The sequence below is a fragment of the Ammospiza caudacuta genome, chromosome 1 (genome assembly GCF_027887145.1).
Source record: "Ammospiza caudacuta isolate bAmmCau1 chromosome 1, bAmmCau1.pri, whole genome shotgun sequence".
Classification (NCBI taxonomy): domain Eukaryota; kingdom Metazoa; phylum Chordata; class Aves; order Passeriformes; family Passerellidae; genus Ammospiza; species Ammospiza caudacuta.
In genome coordinates, this window is record NC_080593.1 from 49,917,220 (window position 1) to 49,938,490 (window position 21,271).

At 38.7% G+C, this 21,271-nt stretch overlaps 1 protein-coding gene across 8 annotated transcripts in view; it reads left to right on the plus strand.

Annotated features, from left to right (window-relative positions):
- Window positions 1–21,271, plus strand: part of CLASP2 (cytoplasmic linker associated protein 2) — a 145,959-nt gene that overhangs the window by 17,289 nt on the left and 107,399 nt on the right. For 6 of the 8 annotated variants that reach the window (XM_058800510.1, XM_058800532.1, XM_058800515.1 and 3 more), the window contains exons 3-7: window positions 8,369–8,472; window positions 11,805–11,896; window positions 12,220–12,295; window positions 13,754–13,851; window positions 20,881–20,951. In XM_058800510.1, coding sequence (XP_058656493.1) covers window positions 8,369–8,472; window positions 11,805–11,896; window positions 12,220–12,295; window positions 13,754–13,851; window positions 20,881–20,951 — 441 coding nt within the window. Of the gene's footprint in view, window positions 1–8,368; window positions 8,473–11,085; window positions 11,156–11,322; window positions 11,403–11,804; window positions 11,897–12,219; window positions 12,296–13,753; window positions 13,852–20,880; window positions 20,952–21,271 lie in introns of those variants that run through there. The other 2 variants (XM_058800559.1, XM_058800567.1) reach the window with 2 other exon arrangements.

Below are 21,271 nucleotides of genomic sequence, written 5' to 3' on the forward strand. Positions count from 1 at the left end.
GAAGTGATAAGAGACTTAATTCAGTTTCCTAGGCAACCATCCAACCTTGCACTAAATTTCTCATAAGGTGTTATCCTTTTATGATTAGCAACATTGAGTGTGCTCTGCAGCTGGCATCAGTGTTCTGGGAGTCTAGACACACAAATTTGGAATCTTTCTTTTAGTACTTCCACTTCAAATCTTTGAAAATCCTTTGGAAGCAATAAATACCAGGGTATGTGTTCTTTTATAAGACTGTGTTTGTATTCTGGAAAAAATAAAGCAGTGTTTGAGTGTTACATCTTTTGGTATTTAAAACTACTGCTTGTTCTGTGATTAAAAGCGATGTTACATAAGAGTACATAATTACTGTATCACAGTCTCTTTTCCCAGGTGATCACACAATTATTAAAGTAATTGTATATATCCAAAATAAAAGAGACAATTAGAATTATGGGCATATGTGTCTGGATGATAGGATTTCTGGGAAAAGTGTCTACTCATACTTTTAGTTTTGTTCTCTAAAACAAGTGAATATGACTTGGCCTTCTCCTTATTGTGAAAAGGAAAAGAAAGAATATAGTAAAGATATTACTAAAATAATTAATACAGTAAAGGAAACAGAATTTGTTTCAGTTTTACAGTGCAGTATTAAACCATGATTTATTTTTCTGCATATATTGAACTGTGCATTAGTCTGTTACATAACTATATTGACATTAGCTTTTACATACAACCCTACAAAATGTTGCAAAATATTGTACTTATTTGAAAATTAAAGGAAATGTAATTGACAGTTAAAACAATGAAACACAGATAGGTTATATTTGTAGATGTACCTGTATGTGGAAGTCTCAATAGGGATACACATTTTACACACAAAAACTCCATATGTAAATGTGTTTATATGTTTAATAGTAGTTTCAGATTTATCTTACTATGAAAAGAAACCACTGGGCAAAAATAATTTTGGGAGATAATTGTAGTGCCAATATTAACATGTGAAACAAATTTGAAGTGTTTAAATTTTTTCTAGGTAGTTCTTAGAAGGTGTTGGAAGAGCGTTTAAATTAGTGTCCTCACACTAATTGAAATGCTCCATCAAATTTATTGTTACAATGAAGCCTGCAAGTCTCTCTGAAGCCTCATGTCCTGGATGGGTGCACTCTTCAGTGGCTTAAAAACTGGCTGGCTGGCTGAGCCCAGAGGTTGATGGTCAGTGAAGTTAAATCCAGTTGGTGACTGGTGGCAAGTGTATTCCCTAGGACTCAGCGCTGGTTCTGTTTAGTATTTTTACCCATTATCTGGACAAGGGAATGAAAGGCACACTCAGTTTGAAGATGAGACCAAGTTGGGCAGGAGTGTTGATCTGCAGGAGGGTAGGAAGGCTCTGCAGAGGGATCAGGACAGGCTGGAGCAGCGGGTTGAGGCCAATGGTTTGAGGGGTCAGCAAGGCCAAATGCCAGGTCCTGCACTTGGGTCACAACAACCCCAGGCAGAGCTGCAGGAAGAGCACCTAGAAGTGTTGGTTGACAGTGGCTGAACATGAGCCAGTGTGTGCCCAGGTGGCCTGGAACGCCAGTGGTGTCCTGGCCTGGATCAGGAGTAGTGTGAGCAGCAGGACCAGGGCAGTGATTGTCCCCTGTACTTGGCACTGGTGAGGGCACACCACGAATCCTGTGTCCAGTTTTGGGCTCCTCACTGCTAGAAGGACATTGAGGGGCTGGAGCATGTCCAGAGAAGGGCAGCAAAGCTGGGGAAGGGTCTGGAGCACAAGGCTGATGAGGAACAGCTGTGGATTATGTAGCCTGGAGAAAAGGAGGCTCAGGGGTGACCTTACTGCTCTCTCTGTAACTATCTGCAAGGAGGTTGTAGCAAGGTGGTGGTCGGTCTCTTCACCCAAGAGACAAGTGATAGGACAAAAGGAAATGGCCTCAAGTTGTGCCGGGGAGATTTAGATAGGATATGAGGAAAGATGTTGTCAAGCGCTGTTACGGCCAGGGAAGAGGGTGAGTCACCATCCCGGAGGTATTTGCAAATCTCTTGTAGATGTGACACTGAGGGACAAAGTTTAGTGGTGGTCTTGACAGTGTTGGGTTAGTGGTTGGCCATGATGATCTTAAAAGAGCTTTTCTGACTTAAATGGTTCTGCGTTACCTGATGTATTTTAAAGCAGTTGTAAGGGCTTGCAACATGCTTTAACTTTTTCGGTGAATTTGGATTGAAAGTATTGGTCCAAGAATTTGGAAATACTTGTTTGAGGAAATCAGTGTTTAGTGACACCCAAATTGTAAGTTTTTGCTTTTTCTCTTACTTAATTATTGAATTTTTTGGTGGAAAAGACTCAAGTGTGCAGTTTAGTCAAGCTGTGACTCTCTAATAAGTGGTTTTAATGTGGTATGGAGAAATGCTTTGAAAATCCATGAAATCCATGAAGACCAAGAACTGTATTAGCATGAGCTACCATGGATATATGACATGTAAAAAATTTCTGGATCTTCAGGTGTTAGTGCCTGACTTGATTGTGTTCTTATTTTTAATTTTTATTAATTGAATTGGAATGTTGAGACTAAGGGCGCATTCTGCTGAGGAATCAAGATTAAAAATGCTTGCAGAACAACTAAACATAAAACGTGGAATAATTAGGTTGGAAGGGACCTTCAAAATTATCTGTTCCGTGTCTTTGCTTAAAAAATGGCCAAGCTATGCTGTTAGAGAAAACTTGGAAATTAACTAACTCAAGAAACTGAGTTGTTCAGATCAAGTAAAGCAGGCTTTTCTATTTATATGAAAGATGTCTTGTCTCAAGGATGCTTTGTTGCATCTAAATGTGAGTCAGGTGTTTTGTCTGGTACTGCCTTTTCATTTTATAGCTTACTGACCTCAGTAAAAGCTGTGCTGGATTGTTGTAGGATTTTCTTAAACAATAAAATGCAGACTGCTTCATTTTTTTTCTTTTTTGGAAAAGGCATTTAGGGGATAGCCTAGTATTTTTTTCCTCCATAATAGCTGCTTTTGTATTTTTAAATGTAACAAAAATACTAACTTCCTACAATACCTCAGAAAATCCTTAAATTTTCTTTGATTTCCTCTTTAGTTAATGGTCACAGCTGAAGGTCATAACGGATTAAAGGCACAACTTTTTTCATCTTTGTGATTAGATTCTCTGAGGTTTCAGTTAAAAAAGAAAAAAGTAAAAATCTATGCGGGTGTTTTGGTGCTTTTTGGGGTTTTTTTTGGTCCTGGCTAGCTAGTACTGGAGTTTATTAGTAGTGGGAATTCATTTTACCTGAAATGATCCGTGCCTCAGTGATAGGCTGTGATTTAAAATGCCATCTGCTTGCTGTCCATGGGCATTTCAGTGTATGACACCTAGAAATGCAGTGTTTTTAACTCCGAGTAGAGAAATCCTAGCCTTCTTTGCTTTCAGCTTGATTCTAATTAATTCTAGTTATGTAAAAAGCCTAGCTTAGAGCTTAAAAATTTCAGAAGATGCTATGAATATTTGTTCTCAATCTTCTACTTTTCTTTCAGGTTTAATACACCTCTTGAAACTCTTTGGCCTTTAAGACTATTCTCATGTTCCTGAGATTGACGCCTTGATAGGCACATGGATAGATCATATAAAAAAAGCTTTTGTTTCTTCCTCTCTGCTGCTGCTGATGAACAGTATTTGTCATTAATCCCACTAATGCTGTTTTTAATTAGCTCCTGGAGAGACCCCAAGAAGCACATTAGTGTCTGAAATTGCTGTTGATTAAACTGGCCAGGACTTTCTGTTGAGGAGGGGAGCACTGAGGCCCTCTCTGAGAGCCTGCTGATGATCCTTTGCTTAGAAGTAGCCCCTTGACCACATGGATCTGTCAGCCTGGCCCTGTGGGATACTTTTCTCTCCTGTGCATCCTGCCCAGAACAGAGACTGCCCTAATTGCGGGGGCAGCTCTTTCCCTCCCTCCTTTCTAATGACAGCTGTTCAGTGCTGCTGCCTGAGCTGGCAAGGTTTCTCAGGAAACAAAGATATTGCTGCCTAGGTTTAATCTCTTTCTGTCCTCAAAGACATTTCTTTTTAGTAACAGAATTTTTGCCAACATTGATAACGTTTCCTCAATAAAGATTCCTTTTTGCTTAATGCTTTTTTCCTGTAGTAATGGACTATCTAAAGTTGATTCATAGAAATAGGTAGACCTGAGACTTAAAATGAGAACAGTTGTACAAAGAGCAGCAGGTGTAAGTGGTCAGAGGAGGAGAAAAAGCAACAATACAAACTGAAAAGCTCCAGAAGGAACTCTTATTTTAACAGAGGGAAATTGTTTGTGCTACCTATGGCATTCTTTGCTGCAGGGGTCATATAGTTAAACTGCTCAGGTTTTTAAAAATACATTGTGTGTTATTCTAGGCAATTTCTGCAATTTACTTGCTTTGTCATATTCAATCCTAGCAGAGGAAATAAATATTTAATCTCTCAGGCTGCTCTCTGACTCTGAAGGCTGGTTGTGGCCTTTAGTCGTGCATCTACTGTCCCAACTAGTGGTGATAAAATTATTTGATGAATTTGGAAAAAGGAAAATTTATTCAGATGTACTCAGATAAGAGAAGGAAGGCAATGGGAAAAGAAATTGATGGGATAATAAGCTCTGGTATGGATATAGCAGAACGGAAAAAGGCATAAATAGCAGCTCAGATGTAAATGCACAGCATTGTCAGCCAGTTAAAGGGGGTGATTGTTCTGCTCTGCTCTACCCTGCAGTGGCTTCACTGCAAGTGCTGAGTGCAGTTTGCGGCACCAGAACATAAAAAAGACATTAAATCATTAGAGAGTGTCCAAAGGAGGCCAACAAGGATGGTGAAGGGTCTGGAGGGGAAGCTGTGTGAGGAGTGACTGAGGTCACTTGGTCTGTTCAGCCTGGAGAAGGGGAGACTGAGGAGGCACCTCATGGCAGTCTGCAACTTCCTTGTGAGGGAAGAGGAGGGGAGGGCACTGATCTCTGCTCTGTGCTGGACAGCAACAGGACCTGAGGGAATGGCCTGAAATTGAGCTAGGAGCAGTTTGATTTGGATATCATTAAAAGGTTCTTTGCCCAGAGGAACAGGCTCTCCAGGGAAGTGGTCGCAGCACCAAGTGTGACAGAGCTTGGTGCTGTGACCACCACAGAGTGTTTGGACAATGAACTCAGGCTCATGGTACAACTCTTGGCGTGTCCTGTGCGGGGCCAGGAGTCAGACTCAATGATCCTGATGGATCCCTTCCAACTCAGAATATTCTATGACTATAAAATAGCTGGTCAGTTTGAGATAGATGTGGTAGAATTAATGTCTGCTATAGAGTATTTTTGCTACCACTTTAAGGGTTTGTTCAGTAATCAAAACCTGTAAAATTGTGATGTAGAAATCTTAGCAGGAAATCCTTGGGAGAATGAGATTTCTGCAATGTAGAAATCTTAACAGGAAAACCTCAGGAGTGGCTGGAAGTGGTAAGAAACTTTGACAACATGCTAAAATGTGTTGAAAAGGCAAGTTGAATGAAATACAGGGCTTCACAAAAAATAAACAACAGCTGCAAAAGGAATCACTGTCTCCTAAATTTAGTGTAGTTTTTTTTTCTCAGCATATCAGCAGAAATAAATAACAGAAAGATGTCATATGTTATTAGGTTTTCCAAAATCCATTTGAAATAATTTAAGAATCTAGGCAACAAGATAAAAGATGGATAAGGTAAATGTAAAACAGTAGGGTTGTTCAGTCCAGATGGCATGTGACAAATTATACACCTCACTGAGTAATTTGTTAGGAGGCCACCACATTGAATACAACCTTCATGTATGGTCCTACTTTTTCTTTGTCACCCTTCTTTTAATTCTGACATCTGTTGGAGATTGTTGAGTTTGCAGGCTGATGCCAGGAACAACCAAATGCATGTATTTGCATTGCAGTATAAAGAGGGACACTTATTCAATAATGCTAGTGAGAAATCTTGTACATCTTATAGGAAAGGTAGCAGCCAAAATGATGTTCTGTTTTGAAACTTGATCGATGGGAAACCCAACTTCCAATGATTTCCTGTTGGAGCTTATTCTGACAGAGAAGATGAACAGCCACACTGGAAACCAGCTGGTGGTTGCCAGCATTCAACAGCCTAATTTCTTTTGTCTTGTGCAAATAGAATGTAACATGCCATATATGGGGTCTTACAGAAATTTGAGCTTTTAGGGGAAAAAAGCCAAGCCTGCAGCCATTTGGGCCCTTTAACAGCTCCCACAGCGTGTTGTCCCTCTGTCAGAGCTCCAGGAGTGGCAAAGGCTGCTGTGTTCAGTGGCTGCACACACGGAAATCTGCGGGCTGTGTCATAGCTTAGTTTAACTCAGTGACCTCATCTCTGTTCAGCAGCTTCTCTAGCTGTTCTCTGTGCTTGCCTTGGTGATTTGAGCAGAGCCCTGGTATCTGCAGCTCCATCAAATGACTCAGAGTGCTAATTAGTCACAAAGGAGCCGTGTTCCCACAGAACTGGCACTGGCTGTGTTTGTTTCCTTCTCTGTAAAGCCAGAATTGCCTTCAGCTGCCCAGCAGTCAGGTCAGTATGGAGACATCACTAGTGGTGTAAGGCATGGGGACAGGGTCAGTTCTGAAGTGCTGAAAATGGACATGGAAAGTACTGTTGGCAAGAAAAATATAATCAGTAGGTGTAAAGTGATTGGAAGTTCATGGGACTGGTCAGCTGTGTACTCCCAGAAATAATTTCTTACGGTCTGGAGTTCTTTCTCTGTTCACAAAATGGGAAAAAAACCCAAAACCAAACCCAACCACCAAACAAAGCAAAAACACCCCTTAAAAACCCAAACCATAAAGAAAAAGTCCCACGCTATCAAAACAATGGTAATCCAACCCAGACAAAAATCCCCCAGACTCTTCCTTCCAAACTGTAAAACGAAAGTAGCTGTACTAATTTCTTCAGAGGAGAAACGGTAAAGAAGATAGATGAAAAACACAAAACCTTGATAATGGTGGCTGAAGATGTCAGTGGACTATCCAGAACCAGTAGTATTAAATACTCAGATTAGGACACTAAGAAAGCCTTCAGGTATCACAGGAGGGGAAATTCCAACTTCAGCAGTGTATTTGTCAGTAACAAGCATGGTACAGAAATGGCTGCTGTTTTTGATATAGGAACAGAGGACTCAGGGAACCTCCTCAGAATGTATGACTCTCTTCCCTTTATTTTGCTGGCAAATCTATTGTTTAGTTATTACTATAAAATCATTAAGTACTGGTAAAATGACTTCAGATCTGCCTTTCAAACAATAGCCAAATACAGTTATTTCTTTAGTGGGTAGAAATTCTTCAGCAGTCTGTTGAGGTCAGGCAGTAACTGCAAAATATCCTCATGTGTTCAGTAATATAGTACCAAATGTAGTAAAAAGTTATTTTAGTTGTGAAGATTTTTTTTTTTTTTTTTTTACTTGGAGTACCTTACATCACTGTCTTGTGAGGGATGACATCTCCACTAATTCCACCAACTCCATCAGTTGTGCTTCCTGAAGTAAAGCAGCACACTCGGTATCATCACCCCTCATTTGTAAAAAGTGTTACTGAAAGCACTGGGGGGAAGAATCTCACGAAGGGTTGGGCCCAGATGGAGGATTGGGAACCAGTACAGCAGTTTGTCTTACAGCATGGAGCTGGCTATGTATTCATTGGGATATCTTTCCTAATGTCATAGCATTAATTTATCTGATGTAATCGTAAGCTTCTGTCCGGAAAAGCAAACAAAAAGAATTGGCAAGTCCTTTGATTTTGATTTTTACTTATTTTTAGGATTTGAAATCATCAGCTGTCATGCAATTTTTCTTAAATACTATTCAAGGATGCTTGTTTTAGCATAGTAATTTTTAACAATGCTTGTACTGAAGTAAGGCTGGATTTCCTGAAGATACACTGTGTGAATAAAGGGATTTAAAACTTTCGATTTTCTTACAATAAACAGCAAAGTCACACTGATTTAAAATAGTCATATATTTCTATTCCAATTGTTTGCCACTCACCATGCCTAGCATTATTTTTTAGAAAAGCCAGACATTTTGAAGCTACGTGGAACATTCTTTGAAGACAGAATCAAAGTCATTCATACCGTTTTGAAAATGGGAATTTTGGTTTCTTTTTAACCTGTTGAAAGTTACTATTTTCTTCTATTTCAGCCTTATGCATTTGTTGTTAGTCTTATAAAATACTCAGAAATGCACTTGAGATTTTAAAATATTGTGGCCTACTTAAACTCTGATTTTATTTTTGAATGACATGTATATTACATCTGTTTCAAAAAAATACATTTAAGCATTAGAAAATGTCCACTGGGTGTTTAATCTTTTTTACTTTCTCTTTTTCCCCCTTTTTGTAGTTCTCCTGGCTTTGATAGATCGTATGGGAGATGCCAAAGACCAAGTTCGAGAGCAAGCACAGAATCTTATATTGAAACTGATGAGTGAAGCAGCACCACCCATGGTATGATTGCTTAATGCAGATTCAGATGGAGGCCTCCAGTGAGCTTATGACATTTGTATGAACTTTGAACATGTCACAATGTTATTGCCACTGCTAATGGTGTAAATGTTAAAGATACTCTTAATGGATTGACACTGATTGTTCAGCTAAAGATAAAAATCTTGGCACAATGTGATTCTGCATATTTTGCACATCATAGCTTAATTCTGGGTAGATGTTTTTATGCCATGTGTCAGGGTTTTGTTAATTAAAGCATCTTCTGGGTTTGGACAGTGGGAATAAATATGTTTAATTAGCTCCAAATTGATTTAAAATGAGACTTGTACTTGAACATGTAGGACTAGTCCTACAGTTAAGGTGCACATTTTCTAACTTAAAAGAACATGGCCTTCTAGCTGTATGACAGCGGTGCTCTGTGAACCATGGACAGACTGAGGTGGGGATAAGTTGCCCTTTAGCTTGTCATTTTTGGTTGTAAAAAGGCTTACTTAACCTTCAGTTCTAAGCATTTTGTGGCTTCTGAGTGCTTCATCTTATATCTTGACTCTGTGAGTCTGAAAAATGGAAGACTGTTTAACAAGATTATATTCTTGAATAGGGGTGTTATTTGGAAGTCTGGAGACCCTGGATGTGAATAAGAACTTACTATTTTAAGTTTTCAGTTCCTGAAGAAAAGCTGTTTCTGAGTTCTAATTCTAGATGTTAATAAGAAAAAAAAATGGGGTTTTGTATGTGCTAATTCCTGGTTTTGTTTATTCATAGATTCAAGTTTGAATGTTTGTGTGCAGTGAGTAAGATGTTGTGGACTTTAGCTAGAGTGAGAAAATTATTGTCAGTTGCTTTGTTTGTCTGATAAAACATGTGGCATGTTGGCTATTGTAGAACATGTTTATTTCCCTTTGGCTACAGGTCTGGTTGGGATTTAGGCATCAGGGTCTACTAATATCATCCACAAAGACATTCCTTTATCTGTTCACAAGCTGCAGTGTCAGTCATAATCGTTGACCAAAAGACCTGGTAGTATTTTTTTGTGTCAAAGTGCCAGTAGTTCATAAATGACATGTTACTGTGCCCAAGATGCTCCCAAATACCTGGCATACAGACCAGCACCTCCACAGCAACAGCATTTGGACAAGTGCACAGCAAAGCACCTTGAAGATACCTTCAGTTGCTGATAAAGAAATTGATGGTAGTTGCTTTGTGCTAAACCCTTGTCAGGAAAGTTTTACATTGTTGGTCCATCTTTGTGCAGAGTTCTTAGGCTGTACATAGAGGTGATGGAAGGAAGTTTCCACCCCCTGTGGAGATGACTCTCTGTCAGAAAGCATATGAGGTTTGTGGGGTCCAAGGAAGACCATGTGTCTGTCAGACAAGGTCTGGCTCTCCTGGTAGCTCCCCCAGAGTGGGAGAAGCCTGGCTTTGGTTGTCTGCTCTCAGGAAAGCCTATGGGTCATTACAAATTTGGATGAAAAACATCAATCATCCTCACAGCAGGGACCAAAACAGCAGAGTCTTTCCTGTGCCTCCAACACTGAAATACAGAGCTTTAGGCTCTCTGCTGCAGACTGAAGCATCCCTTTAGAAGAGCTGAGTGGAATAATTGTTTGAAGATTAAGTCCTGTAAATTTCTTTCTACTCAACTCACCTTCCCTCTTCTAGCATATTGTTGAATAATACTTAATTTGTCATGTCATTAAATCCCTTTACTTGTTTTAGATGTTTGGGGGGTTTTTGTTTCTTTTATGAGCAAGAACTAGATGTAGCTGTTTATGGGCAGGAAAGCATAAAAATATAGGTGGTATAAATGTGCATGAAAGGGGCTAAGAGAGCTTAATATCAACTCTTACTAGGAACTTTTGAACGTTAAAATTTCTAAGCAGCCATTTGAATTTCTCTGCTTAAAAAAATTTAGCTCTTAAGGGATAATTCAATGAAAGATGAAATTTCTCTTTGGTCTGCTTTGCTTATTTCAGTAGTCAGCAGTTCCCTCTCCACCTGTATTTTTATACATCTAGCAAGGAGATTTCCTTTTTCCCACGTTTGTCCATGACAGTGGGTTAATTGGAAGGATGTTTTCTTCCGTAAAACCCTGTTCTTTGTTTTTAAGCTATGCAGTTTTGGCAAGCCGTATCCTGCTCGTCTAAGGTTTGTTCTCTCTAAATGCAATGAAGTATAAAACAAACAAACAAAAAACCACAGATGGGACAAAATTATCAAGCAGGGCTCTAATTGGAAAATTTTATGTCTGCTCCGAAGCGTGCTACCTCATTAATAAAGAGGATGCATATTCCCTGCTCTTGCGCTCTGTTTCTGTTGATCAACAGCTGTTTGTGAAGGCTTTATTTTTTTTCCAGCAAGCCGATTGCAATAATTAGCATGTAATACATTTTAGCAGCTTTGTGTGGCGTCATTACAGGTTGCAGTTGCAGCACTCCGGGGTGCAGTTGGCGGGAGGGAGGTGCCTGGGCTGCAAAGTGTGCAGCTCCTGGCAGTGTGCAGCCATCCATCGCTAGGCAACGCTGCCCGGATGCTGGCCGGGCTGCAATGGCAGCGCTGCAGCTGGGCCGAGCTGCAGCCTGAGCCCGTGCAGCTGCTCCCAGGGAGAATCCCCGAGCTCCTCTTCTCCACCTTGGTGCTTCCAGCGCCCTGATACACGGCTAGAGCACGGCCAGGAGATGGAAAGGTAACGGGGTAAAGGCAGCAGGCAGAGAGCCAGGGCGGGCAGAGGAAAACGAGTGCGCAGGGAGGTGAGCGAGGGTGCAGCGAGCCCGGGGATCCTACCACAGGAAGCGGCAGCAGCGCGGAGAGGAGAACCGAAAGCGCAGCAAAAATGGAAGCACAGGAATTAGAACGAGGGGGCAAGAAAATCAAAAAATGAGGAAATAGATCTAAAGCAAAAGTAAGGGAGAAGTGGGACAGCAGGAGTAGGGGTAAGGACAAGCTAAAATGGATGTGAGGAAATTCTGGCAGGGAAACAGAATATGAAGCAAAAAGAATATAGTAACTTCTGCTTGAGTCAGTAGTTTGTAATGTTAATGTTTGTTTTGTGTGCATTAACTGTAACAATTCTGTATGTTTTAAGAGCTGTTTGTTAAACAAGGAAAATACTCAGCTAGATTGCTGAATGACGTTTTTTTTAGGAATTGGTTTTGGTGTAGAATTAATCTGTGTTGTGTTCCATATTGTGCATTTCATAAGTTAATTTTATCACTTTTCCAGTGGACCTGCCTTCTGTTATTTTTTTTGCAACTATTATGAATGTAATTATATGGAATAGAATTATGTTGTATTGTGCTCCTGGTAATTAAAGACCATTATTTCTGCTTTTATAGTACATTTGGGAACGCCTTGCTGTTGGTTTTAAACACAAGAATTACCGATCCCGAGAAGGAGTGTGTTTGTGTCTTGTTGCTACCTTAAACATGTAAGCTTTTTGTTTCTATGGAGATGTAATGGTTCTATCCTTCTTCTGAATGTCATTTTTCTCTGAAAGTAATCCTTTAGGGAGTCTGCTTCAATTAAATTAATATATAGGAAAAATCGAACTACTTAAGTAGCGGGCTTTCTGAAAGAAAGACTAAAGTTACAGAAATTTTATCTTATTTAAAAGTAGATAAAGGACTAGTAAGAGAGAGACAGAGCTTGATTGATGTCAGTTTGTATTCTATAAAATCTAAGCCAAAAGTTCACTTCTGCAAAAATTATTTTCCGATTTTTTCTTAAAAACACTCTTCTTTTTTTTTTTAGTTACGGTGCACAACCATTAATCCTCAGCAAGTTGGTACCACATCTGTGTATAGCATTTGGTGACTCCAACAGTCAGGTAAGGATTTCAGTACTTTCTGGGCCTTGAACAACTATACTTTGACAGAGCAGTGAAAGCAAAATAAATGTAAGCATTCAAAGAAAAGCTGATAAGAGTCCTTGTGTGCAGCAGATCATTATTTTCTACCATGAGAAAAAATAAACCAAATTTCTTCTTAATCAATCCATTAAGAAGATGAAAGTAGAGTTGCAAAGGCAGCAGTATCATGATATACTGGTCCCTTTAGTTTTGTCTTCAGAAGTTGAAACTAGTAATTGCTGAAAGTAATTGTTTCTTACAGAGCATGTTGAAGGAAAGAAATAAAAATAAGCTATTGACACAAAAAGCTACCTCTAGAAGCAGCCCTTACGTGAAACCTGTGCTAGTTTGCCAAATTTGCTGGAGTTAACATTATGTGTAATTATCCAGTTGGAAACCAAATGGCATTTAAGAACATGCAAGGACTGTCATTAAAGTAAGCAAAAACATCTGCAGTGAAAATCAGGAAGTAGTTCATAATGGTGACGTCTGAATCTCAGAAAATCTTCCAGTGGAAATGGTTAAAATATCTTGATTTATCTGAAGTTGTGTTTGAGGGAAAAGACTATGAATACAGCAAGGGAGAAGATAACATTGGTAGGAGATGGACTTTTAAACAGGATTGGTCTTTATGCTTAATTTCTGAATGCAGCAAAGTTCTTATCTCCCCTGTGCTGCATAACACTGTTCTGTTGTATAGAAATTCTGTTGAGAATTTGTCCTGTTTGCTGATCATTAGTAAAGATGTAGTTCACATCTTGCTAGAGCAATTTTATGTTCATTTTGAACTGCTGCAAAGAATAATACTAAATGAATTCCAGACCTTATTTATAGCAAATAATGGCATTTACTAAAATGCATTTTTGACAGTTTTTATTGTGATGGCCATGGTTTAAAATTTTTGAAGAGGCACTCTATCTCCTTTCCCCTGTTCTTTCCCCTTTCAGTGTCCTGCCCTATTCCCTTTCTTGTGCTGATGTCATGCCACTTGATTCCAGTTGAAATAAATAAAGAAAATGCTGATCACTTTGGTCCACTCTTGTGGGCAGTCTTAGTCTTCCAGAAGGACCTTGCTGTGTGTCAAAACAGATGGAAACGAGATGAAATGTCAAGACTGAGTGCAGGAGCTAACTTTTGAAAGAATTGCCTGCTGTGAGCGAGTCCTAGATAAAGCACATTTTTTCCACAAATGCTATTCTTATGTCAGATCCAGAAATTCCCTCTAAAGCTGTTATTTCTAGGATTTTTTACCATCTGGACATGCTCTCTAACTTGGAACAAATGCCATCTTGATATAACAGTTCTATTTCCTTTTCACCCTCACTGTTTCAACTGAATTGGCATACAGGGCCATAGAAACTGTAAGATGAGTGGCCTGTCAGCAAATGTTGTTTTGGTTTCTATAACCCTGAAATTAACAATTTAAACTGTTCACAGGTGAGAGATGCTGCCATACTAGCCATTGTAGAGGTTTATAGACATGTGGGAGAGAAAGTACGAATAGATCTCACAAAAAGAGGAATTCCTCCTGGAAGGTGAGCTAGCTGTTCTGATTTTGTAATTCTGAGCCATTTATGTTTTACTGTTTTTTATTGGAACTTTAAACTCACTAAAAATGCTGTTTTTAAATTACTGTAATTTTTATTTTATATTCTAGTTAGTTTTGCCTTTCAGTATGATGTTACTAGAGTTTCTGACTGTGTTGATTAGTTTATATGAAAGAAAATTTGTTATTATTATTAGTATTATAATAATTCATATGAAACAAAACATTTTGTTTCTACCTTTGATTAATTAAGAAAGCTAGACAGAGCTTGAAATTTCACTTAGTGAGAAAGACTGTTTATTCCATAAAATCTTTAAAATTCCTTGTTAAGACAATTTATACTTCCTAAAATGTGTTAACCCCTTAGATATTAGCCTACCACTTTACCATCACCTTCATCTCACTTCTTTTTGATAAAGCTGAATATGTCTACTGCTTGGTTTCAGAGAGAGTATCAGATGAGTGCCTTATCAGACCCATCTAAGAAACTAAACTAAGAGCTAAAACTTAACTCTCCTAAGAGAAGGTTCTTAGGAGACTTCAGAGCACTTTCTAGCACCTGAAGAGGGTGTAAGGAGAGCTGGAGAGGAACTTGTTACAAGGATGTGATAGGACCAGCGTCAAGGGCTTTAAACTGGAAGAGAATAGGTTTAGGTTTGATATTAGGAATTCTTTTCTGTGAGGATAGTGAGACACTGGAACTGGCTGCCCAGAGAAGCTGTGACTGCCCTGTCCCTGGCAGTGTTCAAGGTGAGACTGGATGGGGCTTTGAGTAGCCTTGTCTAATGAAAGGTTATCCCAGCCCATGACGGAGGGGTTGGAACTGGATGATCCAAAACCATTCTATGGTTCTATGAAAGAAGAAGGGCCATGGAAGAAGGGTGTTGAATTTATTGTTTCTCTTTCCAGGCAGAGTTGAGACACAAGTTTACCCTGCCTATGAGAATGAGAAGTTGCACACATTCTCTTCTATTTAATGATAGTCTTGTTTTTAGACTAGTAGTGGGTTAAATGGTTACCACAGAAGTTAGGCCATATTACTACAATTTAAAAAATTAAGTTTCCTGTCAAATAAGTGGAACATATCCAAGAAGATCTTCCTTGCATTAAGATAGGGCCTTGGACATGTTTTGGAACAGAGAATAAAAGAGTGCAGATATCACAGCCTTTTTGCAAGGAATGTTGGGTCTGACTGTAAGTTCCTCACCATTTTCAATTCCATGTGATACAAGCTGAGTACATCTTGGGATCCAAATAGGATTAAACACCATAGGTGCTTTGTATCCTCAGGACAATCAACAGCTTCTAATTTAGTTGCAGTAGGTGCCAAGTTGTTGTTTCTACTGTCTGAATCAGCTGAATACAAAATTCCCCCTGATCTGAAAGCAAGCATGGTTGTATAATTTGCATTTACATAAAGAAGCAAGGCTCTACTTGGTGCATGTTAAATGGGTTGTTGCCACTAAATCTCTAACAGTTTTGCACCTGACAGTCAGGACTATTGTTAAATAGTACATGAGCTGAGTGTCAGTGCTGTGTCCTCTGCAGTAGTTTTCAGGTTGGGATAAAGGAGGGAGTTAGGATTTGCCTGAGTTAAACATGAGACTGCTGCTCTCTGTCCCATCCATCCCTGACAGAAAGCAGAGTTCCTGTAGTCCTGTCTTACTCCTTCACACAACTAAGAAGGCGTTTGACAAAGCTCAGGAAAGACAGATTAGCTCTGTGGTAGCTCAGACTGTTGTTCCTTCAGAGGCAGACCTCATTTAAGACGTTTCTTCCCCCGTGCCTGTCAGAGGTTTTCCCTTTGCTTAGATGCAGTAAAATTTTCATAACCATAAAAGTGGTTATGCAGGAGCTATGATCTGTGGGGAAAAAACCCTTTGATGTAGAGTATCATTATTATTTTGAGGGGAATCTGTGTTCATGTGTGTGTGTCTGGGTTGGTTTTAAGGGTTTTAAGTATTACAGATAATCTGTAGTTCAGACACGGCTGCTTTCAGTTGTTGAGTTCAGCCTTAAAGAACTGCATTGCAGCTCCTTTGCTGTAACTCAGTGCATTAAAAATTACATGTAAACATAAATATTAGCAGAAAAATCTATTACTTTAGTGTTTGGTGCACACATGAATCAATAGAATGTAGGCTTGTTTTGTTTGCATAACAAATTACACATTACAGAGCTGTGTGTTGCTGCTTGAATGCACTCCATCCTAGAGCACTGGAAAATAAGAGCTCCTGTCTGCTGAAAGGAAGGCAGGAAAGTTAATCAAGCATTGTTTTGAGAAATTGTTCAACTTCCTTAAATATGCAAATGGCATATACATGTTGTGTCTGTATAAAGCCAAATACAGTTAGTACTTTAATAATAGTAGGCTTAAAAGGTTTTCTAATCTGCACCTGGTAGGGTTTGCCTTTGTGGAAAACACTGGATTTTCTGCAGGGCTTTACTGGACCTGTCGGAATCTAAGTAATGAATAAAATATGGGATCTTACTTTTGTAGTTCAATTTTACTTATTTACTATTTATTTTTGTTCAGTGCATTTCTCTTCTTTACTGAGATTAATTGGTGAGTTTGTTTATAAATAAAATCAGTGAGTTCCTCTTTCTATTTGTTATTTTTTAACTTAGAAATCTCAGATTATTATTATGCTTTTTTGCTTGAAGCACTTTCTTTTTCCAGAAAAATCAGTGTAAAGTCAGTGGTTGGAAATTTGGATGTTGTTTTCCCTTTTGTTATAATTGCTGCCAGAGAGGTTTGACAGTCTTTGGTGTCAGACCTGAAAGCAGTAGTGCTAATATATTTGTGAATAGTGAAAATGGATGTTTATTTATTGCTCAGTGAGCCAAAAATACTGAAGAGGTTTTGTTGTCTATGGGCCAAACTGAATGTTTTGCAGTATGGAATCTGTGTGGCTGATCTTCCCTGAATGGAAATAGTATACGTGGCTCTGGATAGCAGTTACTTAGTCTGAGTGTTAAAAGCTTTTATCATTGAGGAATTCATCTGACAAATTTCCCCACTGTTGCTTGAGAAACAGAAATGCAAAAAACCAGTCATTTGTTTAGTTCCCATGTCTAGGGCCAAACTTCATTTCCTAAAATGTTGAAGAATATTGCAGTATGCGTTTCTGAATACCACATTTTATGTGGTATGCACATTCTACTTATCTGTCTAGTTCAAGCTGTAGATGAGATCCATCTGTGTGTCCAGATGTGGACACATGTCTTCAAGATCTTTTTTTTTTTTTTTTTTTTCCCTTGGAAAGGGGAAATATGGAGAAACAACTGCAAAGTTTGATATGGGTTATTTCCTGCTTTAGACTCAGTTTGGACATAAACAACAGACTAGTTCACCATCCATTCTTCTTCTTCTTTATCCTTCTGCTGTTGATAGGGGAGTGGTGCTCTTTTGCCTCTTCACCAAAAGGTCCACACTTCTAGGTACCCCCCTTTGCCTCTTCACTAAGGTCCACACTTTTAGGTTTGCCCCTCTGCTCATCATATGAACAGTTGAACTGCATCAAGCATTGTCTTGAAAAACAGCTTTTCAGTGTGAAGTGTTGTGCACATTCTCTGGAAGCATCCATGTTTCCATGTGTGCATGTCAGCTCAAGCTGTGTCCTAGCAAGGTACGTGTGCATTCCTCCTGTTGCCCATCCTGTCACCTGCTAGAGGAGAGGGTTTGGCAGGTTGCCAGGAGCCCCCATTTAAAGTGCTACAACTTCATGCATTCCTTCATTTATTCACTGACAGCCCATGCAGAAATACCTGCTGTCCCAAACTTGTGGTTTTTGTCAATGGGAATTTTCCCATCTATATGAGAAGTTGAGGAAGACCTGTCTATGACTATTTGGGAAAAGGAGATAGTATTTCTGTCCACCAGTGACTTGTGGTGACTTCAGTGGTTGATTTTGATTGCCACATCCAGAGTTGGGCTTGCAGATATGAGCTGAAGGAGTAATAATGCTTCCCTTCTCAAAAACATTCCTTATTGCCAGTAAAACTGGTCTTCATCCAGCCCTGTAGAATTTCTTGGACTCCTCTTGGCAGGCTCTCTTTTGCCAGGAGCTGAACCTCCTGTAAACATAATTAAATTGATGGTGGTTGCAATAATTTTAGAGACTCTAGCCCATACTGCCTTGCTGCTTGTCACCCTGTGAAGAAATAGAAGAAGGTAGTAAGAAGAGCAGAGTGGGAGGAGAGGGAGGGACAAACTTGTTGTGAGAGACTTTGCAAAGTAGTAGTTACAGATCCTGTAAGCTCTTCTAAAGAGAGGGTTGGTTCTGCAGTAGTGCTTTACCATGTTGACAGCTGTGTTATAATGGGCTCTTCTGTTGTTGTTGCAATTATGACAAATACTGCAGAGTGTGTCTCTGGTCATAACGACATGCTTTGAAAGTGTGAGGAGTGGCAGTACTGTGTGTTGTTCTCCAGCCTGCAACACTGACAATGTAGCATCCACTGCTGACAAACACATTTTTTAAAATTGTTTATAGTTAATACTTTATCAAATATTTTGCCCAGAGTGAGAGGCAACATGTATATTATTGTAAAATATTTACAAGGAAGCATTTTGCTTTTAGCTTCTGTTTAAAATACTCAGGAAAGCATTTTTGAAAACAAAGTTCAAAAGAGCAGGAAATTTTTTTTTCTTTTGAATTCTCTAAAATATTTGTGCCAAGTGGATAACATCAGCTTTACAGGATGTAAAAATCAAAGTGAAATTTTAAGGCAAATCTGTTTATCTCTCTAGTCATACTTAGTTTCTCTTGGGATGACAGTTTGAGCCTTTCAGATATACTGTTAAGTCTTTCTTATTCACTAGGTGAACTGCTAATGCAGTGTTTGCTATGGAATCCAGCACTGTTGAGAGGAACTCACAGCAATCCCTGATAAACACAAACATATGAGGCAAACACATTAACTTCTTGTTATGAAAGCAAGATGGCCTAATGCATTGTTACAGCTATTGATTCTCGCTTCCTACAGTTGAAAGCACATAGCATGTTAATGGCATTTCATGTGTCATTACTAAATTCCAGTACCCCAAAAACATTTCATTTCAAAAGTTTTACTTTTTCAAGTCCAAGTGCAGAAAACCCCATTTCAGTATATACTGCATTTGGTTTGCAAAATTGATCTTTTCAAAACTTGAAGTTTAATAGTAGAGCAGTGACATTTGTGAATTGCTGCCGTTTCATTTTGCTGTGGCAGCACTGGTTGGAAATGCAATGGTGGTGCAAAAGGGAGAGGGGATAATAGGTTCCAGACACAAGCTGGTGAGTGTGCTAGGGAAAGCTTAGGCAAACTACTACTGAGCTTCATCTGGTTTTGAGACAAGTTGAGATGGTAGGGGTTATTGACTTTAATGATTAAGAGGGTTTTTGGTTGTGTTGTTTTAGATCCTTGCAGTAGGGTAAGCCTTTTTGTGGAGATCTGTATAGTTCTGATTGTGGGCTTACTAAGTCCAGGACAAATTTGCTCTGTAGCATATTGCTTTGAAGTATTTGGAAAGTAAAAATAATGCATCCTGAGAGTCCCAAATTGTTGGAAAGGGGGCGCAGTGGGGATAGGGCTCCAATTTTTTATGCTGTTGTCTGTCTGCATTTCATTTTTTTATCACATACTTCATGATTAGGTAATGAGGTTTATTAGGATGAGATTTATTGGGTAAATGAGGTCCCAGTGAGTGAAAGGGATATGCAAGTCTCAGAGAATGTAGGCTAAGTGCACTGCCTCTCTGCATGGATCATTGCATAAAAGTGGTGTGTGAAGTAAAATGAAATGCTGAAGTGAAATCTTCATGTGTCCTTGACTTTTCTCCTTGTGAGAATTTTCATACCCAGGTGTAGTTCTTACCTATTTTTCTTGTTTTGTCATACAACAGTTTGGATTGTGAATTGTAAAGACAGCCTATCAGTGCAAATTTTGAATTGGGTAGTATAGTCTCTGGTTCTTCTGATGTAGCTGAACTGTACCTGTTCAGAGACCTGCAGGTTGTCATGTGATTTGTAGTTCATAACTTTGTTCATTTAAAATCAGGATTCAGTCCTGATAGTCCTGGAGCTAAAAATCCCATGTGCATGTTACATCTTACCATATACCAAGTAGTCTAAAATTCAGAGAAGTCTTTGGAGGAATACAAGAAAATATTCTCAATTGTTTGCAGCTGAACAGTGTCAGTGCAAATCTATTGTTAATGTGTGGGACACATTTTTCTGGGAGATACTTCCACTGCTTTTATTGAGTTTTCTGCAGAAGTGATGAGAAAGCGCTGTTGAAGTGTTTTGCCAGCTTTCTTGATTGAACACCATTTTTTGCCCTGTGGGACTAGATTGCAAATGTAGGATTGTAGAGTTTTGTGATTTGGTTTATCCTGAATTTTATTTGTCTGTTTGCTGTTTACATGTAGCACAGCATTTACAGTGTGTTCTCTATTGTGACAGTTAAAATCAGTGGTGTGTGGGTTGGACACATCTAAGTGTTTAGGGTATCTTAAGTTTAGAAGAAAGTCTTGTTGTTTGGCATTTTTTTCCCTGTGGAAGTGCTAGCTAGCACAGAGCTCTTTTCATAACCAAGCTGAGGAAATTTTGTGGAACAAAAACTTTTGAAGAAAATTATTAATAGTCTTAGAACAAATTAAATTTTTTTTTTCTTGTACTGAACATTCCATAGTTCAAATTGTAACCTTTTATTGTTGAGTATGAATAAATATATATATAGACTATATGTACCCAATATGTGCTATTACTGAACCTGAACTATAGAAGGTTATTTTTAATCATGCTAATAACTGTACTAAAGTTTTGTTCTTTGCTAAGTTTACTTTGTTTTCTATGCGTTTCTGTGAAGACGCTCAGCTAAAGAGAAATCCTTTACGAATTGTTTCTTCATACACTTAATCTCTTGTATATTTTGCATTGCTGCTTTATATGCTAATAAACTAATTTCTGTTTTTACCAGTAGCCAGTGGGATTTCAGACATTTAAAAATCCTTTGTTGTTTTTGTTCTTTATAGGTTGCAAACAATCTTTGCAAAATTTGATGAAATAAGAAACTCTGACAATATGATTTTAAGTAACGTCAGTGGTGAGTATGAAAGATCATATATTTATAATCAGTTTTAGATTAATGCAAGATAAGTATTTAAATACTAGCATTATCAATGTGAGATGGAGGAATAGCAACATGTAAATGCTAAGAAAATGAGACACTTGATGAAACGAGCTTGTGCACTTTACTTGGAAGTATTTGCTGGATTGTGGTCAGAATACAATTGGAAAAGGTGTTGAAACTGCATGGAAACAAGCAGGGAATATTTAATGAGTTACAGATGTGCTCAGCAGAGGATAGAAGAATGCTGCAAAGTGTTCATGTATGGGAAAAAAGATCAGATGAACCTTTATCCT